Source organism: Vitis riparia, chromosome 10 (assembly GCF_004353265.1).
Source record: "Vitis riparia cultivar Riparia Gloire de Montpellier isolate 1030 chromosome 10, EGFV_Vit.rip_1.0, whole genome shotgun sequence".
Lineage (NCBI taxonomy): Eukaryota > Viridiplantae > Streptophyta > Magnoliopsida > Vitales > Vitaceae > Vitis > Vitis riparia.
Genome location: NC_048440.1, coordinates 21,847,304 through 21,873,715, shown reverse-complemented (window position 1 = coordinate 21,873,715; position 26,412 = coordinate 21,847,304). Strand labels below are relative to the sequence as shown.

The 26,412-nt window shown below is 35.3% G+C and overlaps 2 protein-coding genes, 1 non-coding gene and 2 pseudogenes across 4 annotated transcripts; 2 read left to right on the top strand and 3 right to left on the bottom strand.

The window, feature by feature from the left end:
* Positions 1-728: 728 nt before the first annotated feature.
* LOC117923341 lies at positions 729-2,202 on the top strand (annotated as a pseudogene).
* A 3,534-nt stretch (positions 2,203-5,736) lies between these two features.
* Positions 5,737-8,594, bottom strand: LOC117923235 (annotated as a pseudogene).
* Positions 8,595-11,546: 2,952 nt separating this feature from the next.
* Positions 11,547-11,675, top strand: LOC117924422. The gene has a single exon (XR_004652788.1). It is a non-coding gene; the product is annotated as a small nucleolar RNA snoR111 (small nucleolar RNA).
* Positions 11,676-12,757: 1,082 nt separating this feature from the next.
* LOC117923414 (probable tyrosine-protein phosphatase DSP4) lies at positions 12,758-15,048 on the bottom strand. Its single transcript, XM_034841679.1, has 5 exons — positions 14,635-15,048; positions 14,446-14,539; positions 13,388-13,445; positions 13,243-13,286; positions 12,758-13,135 (listed from the first exon to the last, which is right to left on the bottom strand). Exons 1-5 carry the CDS (start codon positions 14,874-14,876, stop codon positions 12,941-12,943), a joined length of 633 nt encoding a protein of 210 aa, XP_034697570.1. The 5' UTR covers positions 14,877-15,048; the 3' UTR covers positions 12,758-12,940.
* Positions 15,049-17,039: 1,991 nt separating this feature from the next.
* On the bottom strand, positions 17,040-26,005 carry LOC117924236 (E3 ubiquitin-protein ligase COP1-like). 2 transcript variants are annotated; one of them, XM_034842823.1, is made up of 13 exons: positions 25,507-26,005; positions 23,215-23,292; positions 22,370-22,525; positions 21,684-22,037; positions 21,140-21,294; positions 20,903-20,968; positions 20,637-20,715; positions 19,640-19,795; positions 19,411-19,509; positions 18,345-18,449; positions 17,932-18,111; positions 17,641-17,751; positions 17,040-17,566 (listed from the first exon to the last, which is right to left on the bottom strand). In XM_034842823.1, exons 1-13 carry the CDS (start codon positions 25,858-25,860, stop codon positions 17,396-17,398), a joined length of 2,064 nt encoding a protein of 687 aa, XP_034698714.1. In that variant the 5' UTR covers positions 25,861-26,005; the 3' UTR covers positions 17,040-17,395. The 2 variants fall into 2 exon arrangements, with proteins under 2 accessions (XP_034698714.1, XP_034698715.1); XM_034842824.1 differs by lacking the exons at positions 23,215-23,292; positions 25,507-26,005 and adding an exon at positions 22,834-22,986.
* Positions 26,006-26,412: the final 407 nt, after the last annotated feature.

Sequence of the window (26,412 nt, the reverse complement as noted above, 5' to 3'; positions counted from 1 at the left end):
ATAAAAAAAAAATTATTTTTTATTTTTCTTTCCTTTTGTTTGCATTTTCTTTCAAATTTTTTGAAAACCGAACACAACAAATGAGCCCAACTTGAAATCATTACTTAATTAAAACTTTGATACTATGTTAAGCCATGGATTTGATCCAAAAACTTATACCATTAGATAGTGAGGCAATGATGTTATCAGGCCAATACTTTCAGCTGTTCTAATTTTTATGGATCGGATTGGACCACAAGAAATTTATTTGATATTTACCTTAATTTGGTGGAGGTGAATTAGCCCAGAAGTCCCAGTGGAAGCTTCAATTATATCATGTAATGTCATGTTCATACCAAAACAAGTTAAAGAATGGCGCATGCATGGGAAAAGTAGCAGCCACCCTGGTTTGGCCAAGAACCAATCTAGGAAGGGAAGGGTGACCAAGGTGGGTCCCAACCACCTAAGCATGATGGCTCAGCAAGGAAGAAGAGACCATGGTCCATGGCCATGGATTCAGCCAAAAGAAGGTAGGGGTCCATCAGGATGTGTTCACATACATCCTCCACGAGTCCTGTTTTTCTTTTTTCTTTTTTTAATTAAAAATAAATAAATTCTTGCTTTATTTTTTTAACACAGATTTGGATATATAATTTTAATATTTTTGAAGCCCCCACAGTCTTCTATCTTTTTCTCACCTCCCACTCCTTGAAATGCCTATAAATTGGAGGCCACCCCTACATAGATTGATGCACAGATTCACAAACACACAGTGGGAGAAGCAGTTGAGAGAGAGCGAGATACACAGAGAGAGATGGAGAGTTTCCCAGTTATTAACATGGAGAATCTCAATGGAGAAGAGAGAGCAGCAACCATGGAGAATATCAAAGATGCTTGTGAGAACTGGGGTTTCTTTGAGGTATACACATATCACATATACAGCTAGTTATAAGCTCTTTGCTTCTTGCTTGTAAATTGCATCCGCAACTATTTGCAGAGCTTTACTGAGCTTGGTTATGGTGGGTTTATGGTTTTTCTGCAGTTGGTGAATCATGGGATATCCCATGAGCTGATGGACACGGTGGAGAGGTTGACAAAGGAGCATTACAAGAAGTGTATGGAGCAGAGGTTCAAGAAATGGTGGCAAGTAAGGGTCTGGAGGCTGTTCAGTCCGAAATCAACGATTTGGACTGGGAAAGCACCTTCTTCCTCCGCCATCTTCCAACCTCCAACATGTCTGAAATCCCAGACCTTGAAGAAGATTACAGGTCACAATTATAAACTCTACTCGTCTTTCAGTTCACAGTATATTTTTGGTGTGAAGCCTATGAATTTTGTGAATGATATAACAGGAAGGCGATGAAGGAATTCACCGCGCACTTGGAGAAACTCGCTGAGCTGCTTCTAGACTTGCTGTGTGAGAATCTTGGGCTAGAGAAAGGGTACCTGAGAAGGCCTTTTACGGGTCTCAGGGGCCAAGCTTTGGCACCAAGGTCAGCAACTACCCTCCATGCCCACAGCCAGAGCTGATCAAGGGTCTGAGAGCACACACTGATGCTGGTGGCATCATCCTACTCTTCCAAGACGACAAGGTCAGTGGGCTTCAGCTCCTCAAGGATGGCCAATGGATTGATGTTCCACCGATGCGACACTCCATTGTCATCAACCTAGGTGATCAGCTTGAGGTTATTGCCCAGAAGACCCAAGTTTCAATCACTTGTTTCTGTTTCAGTCTATCAGGGATACTGACTGCAATTTCATGATTTTCCCATGTTTTTCTCGTATGTAGGTGATCACCAATGGCAAGTACAAGAGCGTGATGCACCGGAGTGATCGCCCAAACTGATGGAAACAGAATGTCATTAGCATCATTCTACAACCCAGGCAGTGATGCAGTCATCTACCCAGCACCAGCATTGGTGGAGAAGAAAAGGAGACAAGCGAGTGTACCCGAAATTCGTATTTGAGGACTACATGAAGCTTTATGCTGGTTTGAAGTTCCAGGCCAAGGAACCAAGGTTGAGGCCATGAAGGCAATGGAACCTACTGTTAAGTTGGGTCCCATTGCCACAGTTTGAGTCCTTTGCCAACAGAAAACAAATGGGGTTTGTGTGTTTCTTATGCTACTATGCTAAGCCTAGCTACTGATGAGTGTTACTGTAATAATGTTGGGAATCTAAGTTCTACTTTATATTGTGGGTTTATCAGAAAGATGTTTGGCTAGTGTGAAACTTAGGCTTGATGTACCATGCCTGCTGCTGGTGTAATGGTGGGGGAGATGAGGTGTTCTGTTGTTGAAAGTGACAAAACTTAACCTCCTTTGCTAAGAACTTCAGATTCCTTTTGGCCTTTTCCGCTTAAGAGCATTTTTACTGTTTATTACTGTGGATTTGCCCAAACAAGGATGTGTTTATTAATTATAATAGACGAAAAAGGACTTTCCGTAACGCAGAGATGACCCAGTTTAAAGAGCCACCCCAATAATTAAGAGCATTATACCTCTTGAATTATCAAACACCTGAACATGTTATTGATGTTGAACTTCAACAGAGGAAAGAATAATTTAAGGCAAACAAAATGTACTGTGTCATGTACAGGGATAGCTTAGAATAGTAGGGGAGAAAAAACATGGGAATCAGCTTTTCAGATTGAATTAAAGGAGATGCTAAATGGTTACATCTCCTTTAAGAATAAGGTAATTTTGCCTTGATTATGATCCACCACAGTGTTTGCTTACCTCATTATGCCTCAATATCCAGCTAGAGATTCAACTAAGGCAAGTGGAGCACTTAAAAAACAAATGAGTCTACCTACCACGCCATGGAAAGATGATCTCTGCATGACAATTATGAAGTAATTCTAATTGCTAACACCGAAAGCACGCACACGAATCTGGGATATGAATCCAATAAATCCATGTTACAGTTTCCCCACTAATCTGGGGACCCAGATTCTTCTCTTATGGTACAGGTTCATTGGGATATATAAGAAGTATGTTGATGGTCACTTTCTTAAAAAAGAAACAGCACTATAACATTCCTTGAGGTCGCATCCCTCCTTCTAATCATCATATAAACCACACAATAACATGTTGATAACTAAAAGATAATGGAGTCATCCTGGTATCATTAAAATTTTAAGTTTTCTTTCCATCCTTGTCAGCAAGTAGAGATGGCATTGATGATACATTGAAATCCCATAATATTTCTTCTGATTAATCAAGCTTCTGGTCTTGATCATATCTAGAATGTAGAGAATCAATTGAAATAATGATTATCAGTGACATCAAAGGGAAAATTTTCATGCCAATGAGCTGCCATAGCTCAGTTGGTATGTGGGTGGTGAGGTTTGGGGGGGAAGGATGCATGAACATGGTGGCAAAAAGAGAGGTTGGCCAAGTAAAACGGAAAAATAAGATAACACAAGCAACAAAGTCAACTCTATAATGAGAAAACATCTGACCGAAGAACCAGTTGCCTAAAAGTTTGGTGGGATGCCCCATTTGCTTGAAGAACCACAGCTACTTCTTTGCTCCAACTAGTGCTGTCTAATAATGGGTAAGACATCTGAGGAGGAGAAACAAGTGTTAGAGATGAAGTACTAATCAAGTTATCACTAATTCAATGAAAGTACAATCAAGTTACGTAAGCATTTTGCATTTTTCTTTTTCAGAAAAAAAAAACAAAAAACAAAAAAAACTTTATCGCTCACATAATTAAACCATCTGAAACAGGTCGGCAAGTTATGCTTAGTGTGTGTTGAAAAGTTCAGAGAGGATGTGAAACTTCTAACAAGTTACCCATGAAAAAACTAACTAAACAGAGTAGATAATTCCAGTCTAGGATTACAGCAGGAGAATTGAGGGGGGAGGAGAAAAAGAACTGGCACCAATACTCCAAACTATTAGCAGTAAGAATTTTAGAAAAAGAAAACCTGGGAAACCACTTTAATATGTCAAATGTAATAGATTCTAAACCTAAAAAATAGGTAAAGATGGAATATCAACAACTATAATAAGAACACCAGTTTGTGGCACAAATTAAAGCTCAAGGTTTACAGACAACTTGCATAATTAGTTTATGTTAAAGAAAATCCCCAAATGGCTACCATGTATTAGGATACTCGTACCAACAAGTAAATGTCACACATGAATAACACATTTAGGAATTGAAAATGTTTGACACTTGCATATTTTACAAGTTTAGACTACATCCTTGGTTGCCCGTGTCAACACAAATGGTTGCATCCTTGGGAATTCAAGGTAATAGGTATCCGAAGATTATTAGGGTGTATTGACAGTCACAATATCTCTGGTCTCTAAAGCTTACATTAAGGGGATATAAGAGAGGAGCTGGGAGATATCATAATCAATTTAAAGCAAGCTTTTTTTCTCAAGGACACCACAGCCTCATGTTCCCAAGGGGTAAAGCAAAGGAATGTTGATGGGGGCTTTCAATGGGGAGAAACAAAGCAATTCACTTATCAGGGGAGATGAATGTGCTCCACAGTGGGTTCCTAGAAATGCAGATTTGGAGGCAGACAGCTTCACCTAAAATGTGATCAACATCACCAGAGGACTTCTTTAGCACTACTATGCCCTGCTAGACTGGTAAGTTTCCTCTTGTCTTCTTCAATGGTTTCTGTGGTTTTCTGGTCCAATAATTTTGCTTCGATTGTTTGGAATCTCTGCCACTTGCTTAATAAATCTCTGATTATTTAGAACAGAAATTTTGTAGAGAGAATCAAACATAGACACAAAAGAATAACAGAGTAACTAGTTGAACCAAGACTCAATGAGATTGTCTCACAAGCTATAAATCACCAAACTGTCTTAAAGAAAATTATCCAGTGTGGGATAAGATGAATGACAGGAGTCACAAGTTAGTAACCATTGAACGTCTTTAGAATCAAACAGAGCAACCAGTAAAATCAAACTCAATATAATGAGATTCTAATAATGAATAACAAGTTTTTTGCTCAACCATGAGGCTAAATGTAAAAAGCAGAGCAATATCAGTGTTCAAATACTAAGCCATCTTTTGATGAAGGCTTTTTTTAATTTTTTTTTTTTAGGTACTGTCTTTAGATAAAAGTTACCCATAACAAGTAACAAATCAATCATTGGAGCCTCTTCAGATACCAGACCAGTGCTAATAAAGATCTAGCAGCATTTTTGAGACAAAAAACATAGATCAGAATAAGACTTAATAGAAAATATTTCCCAACAAGACAACGAGAGGAAATGGTTTAACTCAAAAGGACACCTAGAGAATATGATTTAACAGAAAATATAACTTAGATGGAGAGAAATTATCTTGATATTGATGGAAGGGACATCTATTAGTTAAAAGGTCTCATCAACCCAAATGCATTTCTGTGTCTCATCCAAAGTCGATTCCTAAGTGTTTGAGGTTACCTTTCAACAAAAATCCTGTCCCATTCTCTCAGTTTAATCCTGGATCATCACTCATGCAATGCTGCGGAAACCTAACATGGAAAAAGAGTGATAACAGTTTCTAATGACCCAGTTATATTGGAAGTCTAAATTTCTCAATGATTGGGGGAAGTTTTCACATACAGGCCCCGAAGTCTACTCTTCATATGCTTACCCAAAAAATGTTCCAAACATCTGTTAATAACATAAAATGAGTGGATTGTATTTAATATGCAAACTACCAGTCTACTACTTAAAACTTCCATCCTGGGTACTAAAGCCACTAGTTTCAAGAATTAAAATAGTTAAATGATAACAAATTGTTGAGACAAAGCTTGCCATGATGAATCACCATACATTTCAAGATGGAGAGGCCAGACCATAAATCAGATCCTGAAGCACATAAAATTGTTCACAGAAAACTCATTGGTGTTTCGAATAATGTTCTGAACAAGTCATTTTGAAGGTTACCATGAAGAATTTAAAACCAAAACTTCTCAGTGATTACACAGCTTTGCAATGTTGCACCCAATGTTTCTATTTAGACACAAATCCACCCTCTTGCTGAGACAAGTTCTCCCTTTTGCCCATTCAAACTTGTGGTTAGGGAGAAAATATGGGCCTAATTTTGTATTGAAACTCCTGCACACAGAATATATCACTTTCCCGATACTTGATCAACTTCATTCTTATCATCTGTTGTCCCAGCCACATCGTGCTTAAATTCTCAGATTTTTTTTCATTGCTTTCTACCGCATCCCCATTGGAGGAATGGTTCTTCAGAACCATTGAAATGTCAGCCTCAGAAGCTCCAGCAAGCTTAAAGCGCTCAACAGCGGCATCCAGGTTCTTCTCCAGCCATCCACCCTAATTTGCATTCAACTTGGGATCGCTCAAACACATGTACCCCAGAAGAGATGTATCTGTGATCTCATCATGCTGCTTGTTCTGCTGCTCTTCAGCCGAAACCTCTGCTGCCCACCAATTACAGAGGACTCAGTTTCAGTACCACTTCCTTGTTTCTTCCTTCTCTTTAGCGTTCTTCTCTCTTGCTTGCACTTGATCTTTTAGCTCATTACTCTCTGCTCCTCCAGCTTCTCCCACATCTCAGTTGCAGCTTTCATCTTCTCCTCAGCACTATCAAAAAGCTAATCGTTTCTGTAGCATCCAGCCTGAGAGGTCTAATTTCTTAGCCAAAGCAAATGACCAATGAAGTTTTGCCATTTCAAATTGCTGTTGCCCAAGGCCAGCAACCCCTCATAAAAGTCAGGCTTGATCAAAGAGGCCTCCTCATACTTCTCTCTGGCCAAAGAATATTTTTCTCTGACCCAATCATAAGCCACTTGAAGTTGGGTTGCCATTACATCTTTTGCAGCAGATTCATCCAAAGGAATGCGTTTCCTTGCTGCACACATATGAACATTCCCCCAATTGAAGAAAGCCAATGCAGCTACCTCCTGGAATTTTGAAGCAGCCTTGTCAAACAGGCTTTGAGCCTCTTCACTTGTCACTGTCTCCTCAAGAGCTTCAGAACAGAGCTCCATCCCGAGCTCATGTAGGTCAATGTGAGCATCTGGGTCAATACCAACATGGGTTCTGAACAGTTGAGCAAACTCAAAGAGCCAATCATCCATCTCCACTTCCTTGGACTCAGTGTCCTCCGAAGCTCCAGCTTTCTCCTTTGGAGCTTCCTTCTCTGTCTTTTCAATCTCTGTACCTGCAGTGTCCAGCACTGAATCACCTAGTGAAGAGTGAGACCCATTATCCTCTCCCTCAAGCCCCTCACTCTCAGGAGGCCTTTCCTCCTCTTCTTCCAATAAAGGCGGCTCCTGCTCAGGATTCACCTCAACAATATGCAACCTCAACATTCCAATCGAGTCTGTTTTATCAGTTTCGGTTTCCTTCGCAATAAGGCTGTCCACAAGGATTCTGCCAATCTGAGTTCTCCTGCACAGGTTATGGTCACCAAATCACCATCACTATCCTTATACTTAATCAAAACAGACTTTGATGATGGAAAGCGTTTGCTCACAATCTCCCTCAACACTCTAAATTACAATTCACTGGCATTTGGGCAAGCCTATGTCATGATCATAAACAGCTTCAACGGCCTCCAACGAATCACAGCCTTAATAGCCTGCTCACCAGCAGACAATGCACCCAATGAAGATGACTGTTCCTTCTTGTTACTCTTACTTGATTAGAATTGGGTTTGGAAACCATTTGAAGGCTTCAACACAAGTTTCGGAAGCTGGGTCTTAGTATCAGAACCATATTCAGCAACAAAATTGGATTGAGCCTTCTCTGGCTTATTATTTGGTGACACAACTGACCCCACTTGTGCTGCCGGCACTGCCTTTTTCCTGCACCGGCCGAGCTGGTAAACATGGTCCAAGACCACCAATTGGTGCTCCTCGAACTGCTGAAGCCCCAAGGGCAGCCGGGGATGGGCGCTCTGCAAGTCCTGCTGAGCCTCTTGGCGTGGCCCAAGGCGGTCCTAATCCTGCGGGCATCTCCAAAGCATCTCGATGATTCGGGTCAGCACCCAACAGAGCTTGCACATCCTGCATCGCCATTTCATACTTCCCTATCGCCTCAAACGCCCGAGCCCTCCTAAGAAGAGCCCGGACAACCGGGGCTGAATCTGAAGCGCCATAGTACACTCAGAAATAACAGTCTCATAATCTATGGGCTTCATTTGCATCAAACAAGCCGCTCTATTGCTATGAACACCGCCCTATCCGGGTGGGTTTTCGGCGTAAGCCGGAGCGCACTATCATACTGCTCAGGCACCCACATAATCCTTCGATTGAAACCTCTTATTTCCCTCTTCTTTCAGCTCGTGGGCTCTTCTCAAAAAGATTGACGAGTCCAAATCAACACCCCCATTAGCATTTGGAATTGGGTTATCTCCCGACTCTGGCTTCACACCACCACTCTTCTTTTTCTCCCTCCAGATTTCCCCATATAATACCACTCTCACCCACCCCAAATACAAAGAGCTTGAATCAAAACAACACAGAATACGCAACTTTGCAGTGTCCACTACGATGATTTCCTTCTCTGAGTAATGAAATTCAGAGCTTTTACAGATATTGCGAAAAAAAAAGAGAGAGAGAGGGAAATGGCAACTTACAAATGAAAAAATCCAACCTCCGTGTAGATTCTGATGCTGAGTGATTCACCTGCGGAGTCCCTAACACTTGGGTTGGATGGTTTGATGAATAAATACCGCAGCAAAGCCCCTATAGGGAGATGGGGTTTTCAGAAAAGCGAAAGGAGTTCAAACCCTAGATAGCAGCATCAGAATCCACCTTGATCATAGCCTGACCGTTGGATCTATAGACTTTTTGGTACAGTCGTTGATTTCATCACGTCACAAATGCACCTGAGGGACCCATCAATCTCTGCTGTGAGGATGCAACACGTGGCAGATAAATAGACGTTGAATTCAGGATTATTTCCATTTACCACCTCGAAGTTTCTAGAAATTACAAAAGTTACATCTTCTGATTCTCTCTTTTCAGTTGCCCATTTATAGGCATATCTGTTTGGTCCGGCCCAGATAAGGGGCTGTGATGGACCAAACCCAACTCATCTCATATATTTAGTTCTTATTTATTAATTCTGTTTTTTGTGCTTAAAATTAGAAAATAATACTAAATTTTTATACAGCAAAAAAAATAAATTTACGCAAAAATAATAGTTTTAAAAATTATTTAAATTAATTTTTAAAAATATAAGGTGGATTTATACCTTTTATATAAATGTTTCTTATTTTAAAAGCAATCCAAATTAATTAAATTGGAAAATATCTAGATGTCCAAAAAATTTGTTTCCATGCTCTAACAAATTTCTACTTCGATTTGAATTAAAAATGTTAGGGTAGCTACATCTACTTATTAAAGGCTCTTTTGGCAGACCTTTGATAAAATTTTATTGAACATCATTAAAGAATTATATTTTAAAAATATTTAAATTATTTTTAAATATAAAGAGATTATAATCCATGAATATATTATCATAAGTGTAATATTAATTATTTAATTAATTCTTTGTTTGCAAATATATATATAATTTTGTTTGGTAATATTTTTAAAATTATTTTGAGAGTTTTTAAAAATTGTTTTCATGATTTTGTTTTTTTGGGAAAAGTGAGATTTTTAAATTAGTATTATCTTCATTTATTTAAAAATGATTTGAAATCCATACACTTTTTAACGAACCATGCAATTATTCCCAAAAATGTAATTTTATTTGTCATGTCATCCAAATCAGTTGAACTAGATTCCTCTATGTTGATGTTTTTCTTCCTTTTAGATATTTTATTATTATTATATTGTTAAAATTTCATGCACTTTTTTACGAGTCATGCAATTATTCTCAAAAATGCCCCTTTATTTGTCATGTCATCCAAATCAATTGACAACTAGACTCCTTTATGTAGATATTTCTCTTTCTTTTAGATATTTTATTATTATTATTATTATTGTTTTATTATATTATTTTATTATTTGAGATTTTTTTTTCTTTAGAAACATTCTAAAGTAAGAATTTGAAAAAAAAATTATTATAATATTAATTAGTTAAAAATAAATTCATATTATTGATAATAAATAAACCAATAATAAATTTGAATTTATTATATAAAATTAATAGTTGTTTGATATAATAGATAATAAAATTTGTTGGAAGAGTTTTTCAGATATAACATGTTTTACAATATGGTTGTATTTTGATATATGATATAAAAATAAATAAATAAAATTTTATATTAAATAAATTAGTCATAATTAAAATAATTATATATTATTAAAATTATTATTTATTATTTAATAAATAGTCTTATTACTTTTTGAATTGATAATTATGATCAAATAGGTTTTGTTTGACAATATTTTCTTTTAAAATTATAGGGAATAAAAAAAATTAATCCTATCTAAATAAGATTTTTTTTGTACAATATTTTCTAAACTTGTAGAAAACTAAAATAAGAATCCACAAGTTGTTTGTTTACAAATAAAAAATAAATAAATCTCAAATAAAATAATAATAAAATATCTAAAAGGAGCAAAAATATTTTTACGGAGGAATCTAATTGTTAATTGATTTGAAAGATATGATAAGTAAAATGACATTTTTTAGAATAACGAGATGACTCATTAAAAAATACATATATTTCAAATTATTTTTAAATAGATGAGTATAATACTAATTTAAAAAATTTTGAGGTTTTTTTCATGTATTTTCATATTAGTGAATCAAATCTCACTTTTTTCTTGTTTTTTTTTCTTAAAGTTTGGTCATATTTTCTAATGTTTGTTTTTGAAAGATATTTTAAGTTAAAAAGAAAATGTTTTTTTAATATTTTATAAAAATAAAAGTATTTGATAAGTAATTTTTTAAAATAAATTCAATTAAATTTAATTCAAATATTATTAAAAACTATTAAAAATAAAAATAGTTTTGTAATTATAAATAATTTAAAATAAATAGTTTTAATATATATATATATATATATATATATATATATATATATATATATATATATATATATATAGTAATATTATAATAAAATCATAATAATAATACTTAAAAATAAATAAATAATAATAATTATTAATATTTTATTTAAAATAAATAGGGGATAAAGTTTATCTTTTTTAACATTGGCAAAGGGGTATTATCGTAATCGAGTAGTATCAAAGGTTACCTTAGGGTTGGTGATCGCTCCCTATAAAGAGCATGCCGCCTTAGTCTCTCCTACACTCTAGATCCTTTAGGGTTTTCAGATTTCGTCACTCCAACTTTCTCGATCTTTGAGGGTTATCAGATTTCGTCACTCCATCTTTCTCGATCCTTTAGGGTTTTCGGACTTCGTCACCATCTTTCTCGATCCGTAAGGGTTTTTGAGGTCTAGGTCTAGATCTAGATCTTGGTATGGCGGCTTTAGGAGTAGGTTCTTACTCGATCCGTAAGGGTTTTTGAGGTCTAGATCTTGATCTTGATCTTGGTATGGCTTTAGGGTTAGGGTCTTAGTCGAAGATTCATTGATTTGGATCTTGATGTGGCTTTAGGGTTAGGGTTTTAGATGAAGATTCATTGATTTCGAGAAGAAAGCCTCTGCTTGACTGAGAAAATGAGAGACGAATGTGAATGTCTCGTCATTGATAACAAGAGGAGGTAGAGCGAACGGAAAGGCGAGATATCGTTTCAGTCGTCATTACTCTGGATTGGCGATTCGATTGTTGCTCGTCTACATTTCTTTCTTACTAATGTTTTTTATCTTATTTTCCTCTGGGAAAATTATTGGGTGAAATGGGAGGGTTGTTTCTTCACTTCGAGCCGATTGGAGAGTTATAACTTACTTCTCCATGCGGACTGCTCTACGCCCTAATGCACTCTCGTTTTTCTTGCATAATGGTTTTTTTTTTTTACCCCAGAAAATAAAATGAAAGAGAAAGGATATGTTTGGACACGGGAAAACGTGTTTGGATATCAAAAAAACAAAAAAATTGATTAAAATGTTTATAGGGAAAACGTAAGTTTATATGTAAGGAAAAAAACGGAGGGAAATTGAATGAAAGTAAATAAAATGTAGATTTATTATTAATAAATTATTTTTATAGGTAATTTTATTTATAGGTAATAAATAAATTTGATTTATTTATTTTTCTTGAATTTAGTTATATTTATTTTTAAATACAATGTGAAAAAATTATGAATTGTTGTTTAGCAGCTACAAGTAGTTAAGATTCAAATTTGGGTGATTTTTTTTTCTCATTACCTTAAAATGGTCGAGATTTGAGAGCATGAGTAGTGTGAAAGTGTTTTTGCCATTTTTTTTAAATAATCAAAATTTGTTTGATGGGTTTGAGAATGGCACTGAAAATTTGAGAGTAATCCACCCAAAAAATGATTTGAAAAATATTTTCAAATCTATAAAGAATCAAACATTAATTTGAAACAGCTAATTTTTAGAATTTAAAAATATTTGTTTAATATAATTTTAAATTTTATTATATAAATTGAAATTATCTAATCTATAAAGACTTATAAAACATTAATTTGGAACAGCTAATTTTTAGAATTTAAAAATATTTGTTATAAGATAGTTTTAAATTTTAATATTTAAATTGAAATTATCTTTTTAAAAATAAATCATTCAGATTTAAAGATATTTTTTAAAATAGGATACCAATATTACAGTGCCTGGCTAACCACATTACAATCTTTTGTTTTGGGACAGGAACTTTATTATAATTTTCTCTACGCAGACACTCCCAACTCAAACTCAATGCAGTTCAATCCATCCCTATGAATCAATACGCATCAACGAACAACTCAAAACTCAATCCATCCCAATGGATATTTTGAATTGTTTCAACTACTACTCTTTTACGCAGGCGGTCTGGTCTGTATGGTATCTCTAGTTTTTTTTTTTGTTTTTTTTTTTTTTTTGTAATCTTAAAAAAAGAAAAAAAGAAAAAAAAAAAAAGGAAGACTCCAGAAACCTTCTCTGGTATTTTAGCTTTGGCACCTCCTAGAAGGTGGAGATGTCATTGGCAAGTGCTTGAAGCTGGAAATATCAAACAACTCCATAAACCTCTGGTCTGATATTCTAGCTTTGGCGGCAGCAAACCTCTGGTACTCATCAAAAATTGAAGACAGGCACCATCGTTGCAGCTTTCTTAAGCATCCCACAAGGCAACCAGTGCGGTGCTGCAAAGCATAAAAGACATTGCGCATTAATGGACAGAAGATTCAGAACTGAGGCATCTTTGTATGAGGTTACACCAAGCAATCCATCCTAAGAGGAGAGTACTCACCTTCCCTCGTTTGCAATGAATGAGGAGTGGGTGATTTCTTTTATCTGCATGGCAGACAATTCAAGCATGGGTGAGCAGATTCTAAAGCAAGCAAGCAACCTATGTTGGGCACAAAGTTATTTAAAAGTTGAAGTGATTGTGATACCAAGGACCACTTTCAATGCTTCACGAATTGTGTCCTCTGGGATGTTTACGAAAGGCTCCTGCCAAGTCCCAACATTATCAACTATCAACTTATTGAAGACAAAGGAGTTTTTAAATGCAAATTTATGATTATCTTTCTGATAATTATATAATGACAAACCGAAAAATTCCAACTAATTATATAATGACTAACCGAAATTTTCCAAAGGTACCCCTGTCTATTGGTAGAAAGTAAGAGATCACAAGGAGCATTGAAGCAACGTAAGGTTCAAACTATGGACAAATATATTATGTGAACAAATTCATACCTAAGATCACAATAACATTTGGTAGAGTTCTCTGTGGAACAACCCACATGGAGCAACATTAGGTTCAGTTTTCTCTCTATGAGTCCATTCACCCAGGATGTTATTTTGACTTCAAATTTTGGGTTAATCGAAGAACACTGTTTCAGAAACAGATGAATGTTACTTCGCACGGGTCACATGGATTCATATGGATGTTATTTGGATACTCACTCTCAAACGAATGTTACTTGAGCTATGAAATTATGGTTAATCTAACAACTGCTTGTGAAGAACAGATGGTTATCCGAGAAATTCTGAGTTCTGGAATCAAATAGCCTTAGATCAAGCTATTTAAATTCCCCTAAAGCGTTCTTGAATCAAGACTAATAGCTATATTTAATAACAAGCAGAAAATAATATATCTCAGGAATATAAGAAATTATTAACAAATATTTTGCTTTATCCACACAAAATATGGCCGTATAAATAACTGAGTTCGATTCTCATCTCCGTCTCAATTTCCAATCAATCGAACCACATACGAGATTATGCTTTACCGGAAACTTATCAATTTCTAGAAATCAGTACCAGATTTGGAACTTCATAACATCGAATCTTCAACCAAAATTCAAAATGAACAGCTCAACTTTTCCACTATCGATAATCAAAATTCCAATACCATATACCTCATACTAGTAATTCGATTAGCTTCTCCGCATTATCAAACGCCAAATCGATATTTAAATTAATTAAAAAAAGAACAAAACCGAACCTTACATCCATCGATCCCGAACTGGAAGAGCCGAATTCCATTACATTTGAGAAACTCGATGTTAGGTTCAGGATAAGGCTCAGGGCAGAGATATCTACATTAAAAACACACGTATCAAATCCAAATCAAAACACCTGTTCACAACAAACAATAACCGAAAAAAAGAAAAGGCTATAGCGATTCACTCACATGATCGAACGAAGGCCAAGCGTCTGCAAGAAGGTGAAGTTGGCAGTATCGGGAAAACCAGACCTGAAAACGCCACAATCAACCATCGCGAAGTTCAGAGGCGGCACGAACAGCTCTTCTCCATCTCTATCAGCTTCATCAACGCTCCCCTGAACCTTAGCCACCAACGAGATCTGCCCGGTCGGAGATGGAGCTCCGACAACCGCCGTACAGATCTCGACCTCCGAGCTTTCTAATTTCATGACTTCTTTTGGCGCGAAAGCTTTGAATTTTAGGAAGAGAATTCAAGATTAATTTTCCGGATTCATCAGGGTTTCAGAATCTAAGAGGATCTGAGGAATGAGCATCTTCTCCTTCTCCTCCTCCTCCTTTTTATACACAGTGGAAAGGGAGGGTGACGTTTGATAACATGCGCAGTGCGTGATGAGTGAGCAGGGAGTGTCGTGGAAAGAAAGAAAACTGAAATGGTGAAACATTGACTGGAAATGAGAGAGCAAAAGCAAAAGGAAAAAGGCCAAAAGAAAAAAAAAAAAAAAAAAAAAAGTTAGAAATTGGAGGCTCCACTTGGCATAACGGAAATCCAAGTGTGAGGTGGGGGGAGTGGGGAAAATGAGGAAACAAAGAAAAGTGGGCGAGCAAAAAGCTTTGATTTAATACTTTAATTAATTTCTCCACACATCTTTTTCCAATGTAAAATAAAAAAATTAAGAGCATATATTTTTATTTTATGCTTTATAATAAATGAAATAAAATAATTTATCTTCTTCTGTCTTTTTAACCTCCAAATATGGTATGACAACACATACGCCCGCGTGTTGACACATGTTCTACCGTTTCCCGGACATGATGATTTGGAATGATTTTATAGTTTTTTCATTTTAAAAACATGATGTCGAAACTTTAAATTATAAAAATAATTAAAAATAAAATTCAACGTAAAATAGCATATAACTAAAATAAAACTTGACTTTTTGCCTTTTTTTTTAAATAAAAAAAGAAAAAAATATATAAACTTCTTAAAAATTGATTCAAACAAAATTACATTTGCTTCAAAAAAAATTGAGGAAAATAAAATAAAACAATTATTATAATATATGCAAGGATTAAAATTTCAAGATATTTCGTAGAAATATCGAATATCGAATATTGGAGGTAGGGGAAGTCGACCACCAATTATTGATATGAGGATTTTCATCAAAAAAAAATATATATGGGTGATATATCACCAATATTTTTGTAAAAATCCAAAATTTCATAAAAAAAATCGAAGCAAACATTTTAAATATTTATCCTTGTAATTTTATATACTTTTAAATATTTTTATTTTAAAATATTAAAAATGTAATTTTACTTAAAAATGGTTATAATATAAAAAAAATTAATGAAATTCTAATATTTTATAAATTAAAATTAATTTGATAAGATAAATTATTTAAATAAATTAATATTAAGAAAAAGTTGTCACCACAAATTTATAATAAAATCTTAAAAATTAAATCTCAAATAAAATATTTTATATAAATCAGTTTAATTTTTTATTTAAAATGTAATAAAACATGTTTTAATAAAAGTATATTAAAAATTTTAAAATAAATAAATAAAAATTATTTAAACTAATTTTTTTTATAAAAATTTGATAAATATCATCTTTAATCGTACTTATATCAGTTACACTTACAAAATAACTCTAATATATACATTCTTTCTTATTTTATCACTTTTTAAAAGTTTTTTAAGTATTTACATGAATTTTGAACAATTTTTATTCAATTGATATTTTTGTCAAAATCTCAATCAATATTTTCGATATTTTCTATACATCCATAAAACTCAAATACCGATATTTCTAATATATTCGTAAAATTCAAATACTGATATATTTATGTTTACTGATATTTCAAACATTGAATATATGTGTCTATAAAAGATTTTTTTTTTAAAAAAAAAATACACTTCATCCAAGATTCCAAATACAAAAATTTATTTTAAAATATTTTTTTAATAACCAACGTAGCCTAAACGTTTATTAAAAAATAAATAAATCATTTTTCAACCTATGTTAAAGCTTCGATGACATGGATGACTTCTTTATGAACCTTGAAAATTAGAGAATTCATGGTTGGTTGAGCATCTCAAAAATTGATATTGAGGAACTCAAGTTTGTGGACTGCCTTTCGGCTTAGGTCCCATCCTTGGATTGCAATCTTGAAATCAGTTCACATGTAAGGGATGGGACCTGAGGTTTCCTTTTCGTTTATGCTTCTTCCTCTTCCTGATAAAAGCTTTGAAATCAATCTGGCATTTGCCGTGTTTAATTTTCATACCAGTACTATTAAAGAAATTCTGGAACAACAATTGAAATATTCAGGGGAGAAAACAAAAAGGCTTAGAAAAGCTCACAACAATTGGAAGGACTTCAGAAAATCACCATTCCCATTAAGGATATCAGTAATCAAAAGACAGTGATGATTCCCTGAAAAATGTTGGCAACTTAGTTTACAATTCTAGTTGAAATTCCATTGAGTCTCTGGGTAACATATGATACACTTGCAAAGGCCGCAGTTCCTCGGTTGAGTAAAAGGCAAAAGTATGAAGTCCTAGATTGTGTTAAAGCCCTTGACAAGAAGTAAGCAGCTATGAAGCTATATGAATGATGATTATATACAAATAAATACCCTCATAAATTATGTGGAGGGTGGGGAGGGGGGTGCAGTTCTAAAAGTTGATAATATAATCTTAATTTTATTATCTCTTTTACCGTTCAGGCAGCGAGGACGAGGACTTTTATCGTTCCTTGGCTATTTGCAGTCAACATTGTTGGGCTATCGCTCTTCCAACACACAGCACTGATGAAATATGATCCATTGTCATCATCAGTATCATCCAAATCAGATGAACCAAACCTGTGCCAAGCTGCAGGTTTGGAGATGGCCTGCAAGTGAACACAAAAATTAAATTAGTTTGGGACTAGATGCCTAATGCTAGCTTCTTTAAGTATTTTGTAACCTTGTGATACGCGAACACTTCGTTTGTTTCACTGCCACAGGCAATGTATTCGCTGTTTACTGTGAGACCCACAAAATTCTTCTCATTTGAATGCCCTCTAAATGTGCGAACCTAAGAAAAATTATGAAAAAGGAATTGAGATGAATTAGTTGTTCGTACCATATGTAATTTCCACAAGATTTTGCAAAAATGGATGGTCAACGTACTAAAAAAATTGGCAGGTATCACCATACAGAGGGATTTATAATGCGGGGATAGAACAAAATAAACAATAAAAACATAATAACTTACAGGCATATTTTCCTTTACGTCCCACAATCGCAATGTGCTGTCAGTGGATGCGGAAGCAAGTTCATTGTTAGATAAGAATTTCACATATGAAACAGCTTTTCTATGCCCACTGAAGACATGCAGTGGTTGGCTGATATTTCTCAGGTCATAATAGTGAATGTGATGATCTGCAGAACCCACCTGCAAAATGCCAATAGTTAATGTTATATATGGATTTTATCCAACTACATGCCCAAAATGATCTGATAAGTTTTATTAGGTTGAATTATTATTATTTTTCCATTAAATGAGAAACAAAGAAACAGAAAGAGGGTGTCTAAGTGCAAACCTCCTTTACAATAGTTATATATTTATAGACATTTGTGCCTAGAGGGAACAATAGAACAAGAAGTATCAAGGTTGGGAATACATACTGCGACGTAAATGCTAGATCCAGGATTATACTTGACCGAACAAATATTTGCTTTCATGTCAATGTTAAGAACGCTAGCTTCCTGCTTTGTGCACCAAATTTTGACCTGTTTGATACATAGAACAGAGATACACAACACACTGAAACTCATCTAAAATGAAAAATCAATCAGAGTTAGCTTACTGCTAAAATTCCACATACTCTAATTACGAGTTTTCAAATGGGAACTGAGAACCTAAAAATTCCACATACCCATCAAAATGTAATGCAGGGGAAGAAAAACAAGATCAGGCTAAAGGGAAATGCTTTCGTAATAAAGAAATTTAGTAATTCTATTTTGCCACATTGAAAGCTAATCCAGAAAAATTCAGATTCTTCAGCTTCTGACTCAGGACACTATAAAACAGACTATCTTGATCCAGTCACCTTATAAAGCAAAAGGGAAAACATTTTCAACAATGAGGTTGTGTTCTGTGAAGTACAAACACATTGGTACAACCAGAATTCATACCTCAAAGAGTGCAAATGACACCTCAACCTCTAATAATAGATGAGCACTACAAAGATACGCTCAGGTCAGTACATGACAAGACACTTTATGAACTTCGTATCAATATCCCAAAAAGTTTACTTTATCAGGATAATCTCAGATACCACAACAAAACCTTACACATAATGGACTTTGCTAGTATTCATGCTAACCTAAGGCTCTGCTTCCAAGAGTGTCAATTTGGCTTCATTTTGGAATAATATTACTAAGTTACCTTTTAAAGATGTAACCAACTTCTTAAGGAATAATTTGTGTTTCTCGATAGCTAAGATTAACCAAAATATACGAGATATATGAACAATCTCCATGCCTAGGTCTCCATATGGTTTTTAATCCTTTTCTATTTGCTCAATTCTTTCCGAGTGCTGAAACATGGCTAGCAAATGCTTCAGAGATGGTTCTGTTCTTCCTTGACTCCCCCACACATGTGACTCATACATGGAATATAGTCAATTTTCAGTGTATATTTCAAGATCACACAATGTTCCATTTCCCATAGATTTCAAATTCCAACTACCTTGCAGTCATCACTGCCGGATACAAGCATTGAAGGTTCAGTGCGTGAAAAATCAACACTCCATGCTCGCTTTTCATGCTCCTCGTATTCCATCACACTCTAGAAGAAAAAGAATCTTAGTGAACAAACTCGAAATCATTGGGAGGTTAGAAAATTGTGAATGCAGATCAACATTTGTGCATATATGATGTAATTGAGATTAACAGAAGAGAAGAGATACAATTTCTACCTGACGAGTAGTTACATCCCAAACAGTTACTATCCCTTCATAATCACTGCTAGCTATATGGTTCTTTGTGTACTTATTCCAACTCAAGCAACTAAGTTTTGATCGCGTGGACATTTCCACAACTGGACAGTGCACATCTGCTGGTTCATTCACTACCTAAAAAACAATCAAACACTTGCAACTCTCAATAGAAGACACAAGTATAATACAAACATACTGAAACATGTTTTGTTTAAGATAATCATCAGCTAGTAGCACCACTTGAAGGGGTCACGGTAAAGAGATTTTAGGCATAGACAGTTGAATAATGCTCGTAAGGCAAGATGGAAAGTTCCAAATTAAATGGTCATGTGATCAGTTGATCAACAGCCAAAGCAATGAAAAACCTCCATAGCAATACAAATAAGAAAAAAACTATTGTTCAGGAAACAGCTTAGTTGATACAGATATATTAAGTAACTGCATATTTTTTTCCATATCAAATGCATGAAAATGCATTATCAAATTTAAAGATTCGATAGAATATCATAAATTTTGCACCCACATAGTCTAGAAAACTAGCTAGGCAACTATGCATATGAACATTATAACAAGGTAACAAAGCAGCACAGAACAGCACTCATACCCACCAGTCATTGGAATTTGAGTATAGGTAGCAACGGACCACACAATGAATGGAATCGTAAGTCATTTGCCCCAAATCCTTTCTGGGAAATAATTTGTAAATTTACTAGTATAAACAATTTGTCCTGGATCTTTTCTTGGAAATATTTTTATAAATTTACCAAGTAAAACTCTTCCCATCAAGTTGGTGGCACCATAAGGACTCACAGCCCAGGATTCAAGCACTCAATGAAGAGTAAATACTTTGACAGATCTAAATAGCTAAACAGGATTCATGTAGCTCACACTAAATAGTTAGGCTTAAAGATTTATCAAGCTGAATTGTGCAATAACAAAATCTATCTGAAAGCAGCATATGTTGTGCAACCCTTACAGAGGAAAACTCAAAAACTTTGATCCGCCGTGAAACTCCAGCAGTAGCAAACAATTCATCATCTCGATCAAATTCTATACTGCAAGAAAATATGGGAAATACTCAACTCAACAGTTTGTTCATTATTTACTGAAGTACAATTAATATGATGAATGCAAATTAACAATTCAACAACAGCAAAAAGGGTAACATCAAGAAAAGTTTTCTGACCTCGGGAGTTAAAAAAATAATTGTAATTAAATAATATAGAATGCATTTCAACGCACCTTGACACAATATTGGCAGAGTGAAAAAGATCCCCATGCCTAAGTTCAGCAATGACTCTCAACCGACTAATTCAAACAACCAAATAGAGGATGTAAGCAACAAAGGGTGAAGAAATTATCTGAAAATTTGTAATGCAGATAAGCAGCAATAAGGACATCACAGAAGGCTCCTAAAAGGGAAACAGGAATGTGGAACTAAAAACAAATAGAGGAAGAAAATGATCAAAATATATATACCTATATCGCGTAAATGTAGTTAGCACAGATTGGAAATCCTCAAGACCTGCATGATAACCTTCTCGAATAGAATTTGTGTCCCTTTCTTCCTGTTTATGTTGTTGCCGCACCCAATGCCTCCGTTTTTGCAAGTAACAATCTTGTAGGTCATTGAACTATTACAAGAGATGGCAACATGAACATGTTTGGAACAATTAATCTCTAACAATAGGTTTTTAATGTCATTATTAGTCTTTCAACAACATGCAATGAGAGAAGCTGGTCAACAGCATAATAGCACCATCAAGCGCATTAAGGATATAAAAATGAGCAAGGATATTTTCTAGCCATCCAAAAGACAGAAACCAATTTCATAAAAGAAATCTCAAAGGATTTATAGATTTGGTCCAGATTTCTTGCATGCTCACTGGTCATCCTCTGATCCAACCAGTGGGAAATTTGAATATTCTCAAGTTGGTATCAATGATTATTAAAATAAATATTTATCTGATAACTCAAACCAATAGCCAGGTTAGTGGATGTGAAATCTCGCAAGAATACTAACCTGTGCATGGAGCCGCCTTTTTCTTGCTACAACCAGCCCTGATTGAGTAACATGTGAATCTGACCCACTATAAGCATCTTTTCTTTGTAATCCATGAGAACTTACTTGAGCCTTTACATCAGCTTTCTTGTTCTGTGAACTACCTGCACCCATCCAGCCTTGTGTACTATGGGCACTAGAGATAATTCCACTACTATGCTTATCCGTCAATGAAGGCCATGCTTTTGTTGCAATAGGATCATCAGCCAGCATCCTCAGTTTCACTGAGTATCTTTCCCTTGATCGATATAAATCTATTCTATGTCTTTCTACAGCATTTATGTCCTCCTTAACGTACTGAAGATCAGTTTGTATCTAAAATAAAAAAAAGAAAACTATTAATACATATTTAATCTGGTGCAGTTAAAAAGGAAACAATCTTTTTGGTTAAATTCTTAAAGCAGTCATCCAACAGGGAAAAAGATCACATCAAAACAAGAAGGAAAATATCCTCTGTAGTTTGATCCTTGGTAGTATTATTCCCCTTTTTGAGGTAAACCCCGTCAATGAGTAACCCACCTACCTCCAGTTTTACCAGTGTATATCTACAAGAAAATGCTACCACTTCCACTTGGAAGAGAACCAATCCTTAATTTAAAAGAGGAAAAATGTAACTGCTGGAAAGAAATAAGTTCAAGTTCAAGAACCTCGTTGAGCTCTTCAAGCTTTTGCTTCCTTAGACAATGCAAGAAATCAAGCAGAATCTGCATATTTGTCTCAGCTTCTTCTTGCTCCATTTTCCTCCTCTTCTCCACAAGCAGAGACATCAGACTGTCTAGCTCCTTAACTGACACTTCACAACCCTGTCTAAGAATCACAAGCAAGTCACACTCTATACAAATCAAAGCACGATTACATGGGTGGTAAAATGCAAAATTTAAGTGAATCTGGATCCAATACATTAGGAGAAGAAATAAAATTGACACACTAAATATAGCTCTTAACTGGCGAAAAATCCTGTTATCCTGAAAGATCAATGGAAAAGTTGCAGCTAGTACATGACCGTTCATGATCATATATTGGAGTCATCTCCCTTTTATATCCAACAATTTGTGCTCTAAATAATGTGAGTGATCATAATCAAATTCAAGTAAGAAATAAAATTCATCACCTTGCTACACAAGGATAATATCACTCTTAGCAAGTGATATATAGATATATATGAGCCACCTGAAATATTAGGTAAAGCAAGCCTCAAGGCATGAGACAAACATCTCATGTAAGCCTTGATCTCACCCTAAGTTGTAGGAGATCTGCAAAATTCACTCAAATGTAATAAGTCCATTCAAGAGGACCCACATTGAAAATAATCACGCCTGTAATGCAAGAGGATATATCAGTCTTTTCCTATGGAGTAATACATTAAATATTGTTACCATGAAGTTATTGTGCAGTAAAATTGGAAAATAAGTGATTTTATTACTTTCTAACCCACAGAAGAACAATTACAAGTTTGTTTTGCAAAATTTTCAAATTTGATATAATAACTGACCTGCTGTAGTGCCTGGCGAAGATGTTCAAAAGGAGTTGCAGTTTTCGCTATTTGACGAGCAGAAGTCTTCCTTAAAAACTGAAATTTTTTATGAAGAGAGTTTATACATAAGCCTACCTTTCAAAGTAGATAATTTCAAGATGCTAATAATTTTAAAGATAAGAGAAGGCAATCAGAAAAGTAGAGCCTCATGTTTCAGAGTTAAATTTAGTACTTAAATATCCACATATCAGTTTAAACTAGACATACACAGTCACATATAAACGAGGAGAGTTCCTTTTCCCTAGAGTGACACTAAGTTCTTCAAACGAACCCTCCAACAAAATACTAACAAACAAATTACCCTAATTTTGCAAAAAAATTAGAACACATACCTATTTGTTCGTGGGATGGGCAATTAAGAGAGTAGTGTGTTCTTTAGAATTATTTTGAAAAAAATAACAACAACATTGAAGTTGAATCCAGACATTACATCAGATGATTGACATTACCTTAATGGTTTGGGCACATGTGAGAAAATTAACCAAAAGTAAAGTTGCAGAAAGGTGTCTACATAGAATATTTATATACACACTTTATTGTCTCTTTATAGTAAGCTCTAGTATAGAGGAGGTTTAGCCACATGTATAGTGAATCACCTCAGCTTAAAGGGAAGGCAGAGTGGATTGTGAGGACACGCAGGGTTGGAAATGTTGATAGGGAATCCTAAAGGTTAATCAAGGATTGGATCAGGTACCTTCTCAATAATGGAGGTGAGATTTCCCCTTCCCTTAAACTGTGGCCATTTGGAATTTGTATAGAGGTTAAGAGGATGCCACAGGGATAAGTAGGACCAGAAAAAAAAATTCCTATTGTGACTGATATCTTATTTGTTAATAATTTATACAATATCACCCAGTTTCAAAGATCATTTTGGTTTTAATACCATTTTCTGGGGAATATGGCATTTGGTAATATGAAATGCTTGTCGACTTTTGTTCAAACTAAGAGGGTTTTCTTTGGGCAACAGATATCAAGAAAACAAACAAAGTGATGCAGACAAAAAAGGTTCACTGAATAGTGTTATTGACACACTCATGAGCAAAACTCATTTCATAAAAAATTACACACAATGCTATTGAATTTGTTGGCAATGCTATTCAATAAATCTGTTCAAACTGAATAGCATTTTTTTTTCTTGAAACATGTTATTCTGTCAGTAATGCATCACAATCCCAGCATTTCTCATTCTATCAAGGGAACAGAAACTTCATTTTTGTTTCCTTTACCACCTTCAGATTTGTTATAGAAAGTTCAACATCAGCATCAATAGCAATAGCCTTCACCCAAGTGAAAAAGAACCACCACGATGGAGCAATTGAAATTGTTAATGATTCCTATCAGGACACTCTCCTAAAGCTTTTTTCTTTTTTCCTTTTTCTTTTTCTATTTATTTATTTATTTTTTATTTTTTATTTTTTTTAGGGTGGGGTATTTCACTCTTCCTTATTCATACTTGTGAAGTTTGAGGGATAATAATACTCGATAGTCAATAAAGGTACTTGTGATAATTTAATTATATGTTTGAGGGAATGCATAACGAAAGAAACAGCAGCTCATAAAGTGATGATTGTTTCAGGAGACTGAAGCAAGTCCTCAATGAATTGCTGCAAAATCCTACCCAAATGAATAAAGACTATCCCTAAAATTATAATGTACATTAAAATATAATTCCTAATTTTGTAATAGAAACCATAAAATATCTCAAGTGCCATCAGCAGATATTAACCGCGCTAAACAAACACTAACACAGCGCAGGGTAGAATGCTCTCTCCATCTCTGGTATTGTGTACCCCTCAGGAAAACAGTAACAAGATAATTGAACGCAATTTTATTGTCTAATAAGGAAACTAAATTGACAGTTAAACAACAATAAAGAAGAAAAATTAAAACACCAACTTGATCAAACTTCATGAGGATACAAGATCCACAAGAGTTTCCCTTACCATCCGTTTGTTTCTGAGAAAATATTAGAAAAGAAACTTTTGTCTCTTACAATTCCTCTTCCTTTTGTTCCGAAGAAGGAAAAACTCAACTCACCTAAGCTGAATAGTTGATCTTATCCGGCTTGGTTGAGTGTAATTTCTAATTTTGTCCGGATCTCAAGCAATGAAAATCCAAGACACCAAATTTTAATTTCCTCTCTTTCACCGCATTTTCTCGGGAACTAAACGATGCATTACCATAAACAGATCCCAAAATTCAGCAGACCGACAAATTATCACAACAATCTTCGACAAAAAACTGACCGACCTTATTGAGGAGAAAATTAGGGAAGAGATGGTTGGTGGTGAGGAAGTGACCACAGCAGGGACAATCGTTCTTGTTGTTGAGATGAGTCACAATGCACATGTAGCAGAAGCTATGGCCACAAGCCGTGAGAAACGCGTCCTTGATGATCTGCATGCAGATAGGACACAGCAAGTCCTTGTCAACCTCGCTGACTCCGGTTTCCGCGGCCTCCACGGCGGGGACCTCTGCCTGCTCCTCTGGTGCCGGCTCCGGAGGTGGCGGTGGAGGCGGTGCAGTCACGGCCTCCGACGAAGATCCGGCAGGCTCCGGCTGCTTCACGGTGGGGACCAGAGCGCCCATTGAGCTGTCCCCCATGACTCTCTCTCTCTCTAGATTCCTCTTTCTTCTGCTGGTGATGGCGGTCGGAGGGAGGGAGGGATGGAGGGATGAACCTAGTGTGTCCGTACAGAAGAAGAAAACGAAATGAAATGCTGTGTAGTGAGTGGCTGTTCATGAGAGAGAAAAAGGTGAAGAGAGAGAGAGAAAGGAGAAGATTTTTGTGAGGGTAGAAACGGCCCACGTTGGGCGGGCGTTTTTTTGATTCGTTTTCTCGATAAATGCGTTTGTTTATACGCTCCTCCCTGTGGCTCGTAGGGACGCAACCATACGATTCATACAAATATATTAAACGGCGTCGTTTCCAGTTTTGCTTTGTCTTTGCTTCATTCAGCAGGCTTAGGGGCCTGTTTGGGAGTACGATAAAAAGTGTTTCTAATTTGTGATCAGAACCGTCCGATGATATTTGGAAATTAAAAAATAATAATAATAACCAATATTTGGAACCATCACCTACAGGCTACAAAGCACTAAAATTATTAAACATTATGATAAACCCTTATTTTAATTTTATATATACATATATAGCCT

Excerpts from the sequence above, each read along its gene's own strand:
- LOC117923414 (XM_034841679.1), bottom strand. The coding sequence starts at position 14,876 with ATGAAATTAGAAAGCTCGGAGGTCGAGATCTGTACGGCGGTTGTCGGA. Across the intron at positions 13,446-14,445 it reads TCGGGATCGATGGATGTAAG|GAGCCTTTCGTAAACATCCC; the intron begins GTTCGGTTTTGT and ends GGGACTTGGCAG. Across the intron at positions 13,136-13,242 it reads TTCATTGCAAACGAGGGAAG|CACCGCACTGGTTGCCTTGT; the intron begins GTGAGTACTCTC and ends TATGCTTTGCAG.
- LOC117924236 (XM_034842823.1), bottom strand. The coding sequence starts at position 25,860 with ATGGGGGACAGCTCAATGGGCGCTCTGGTCCCCACCGTGAAGCAGCCG. Across the intron at positions 19,510-19,639 it reads GGGATGTAACTACTCGTCAG|AGTGTGATGGAATACGAGGA; the intron begins GTAGAAATTGTA and ends TTTTTCTTCTAG. Across the intron at positions 17,752-17,931 it reads ACGTAAAGGAAAATATGCCT|GTTCGCACATTTAGAGGGCA; the intron begins GTAAGTTATTAT and ends AATTTTTCTTAG.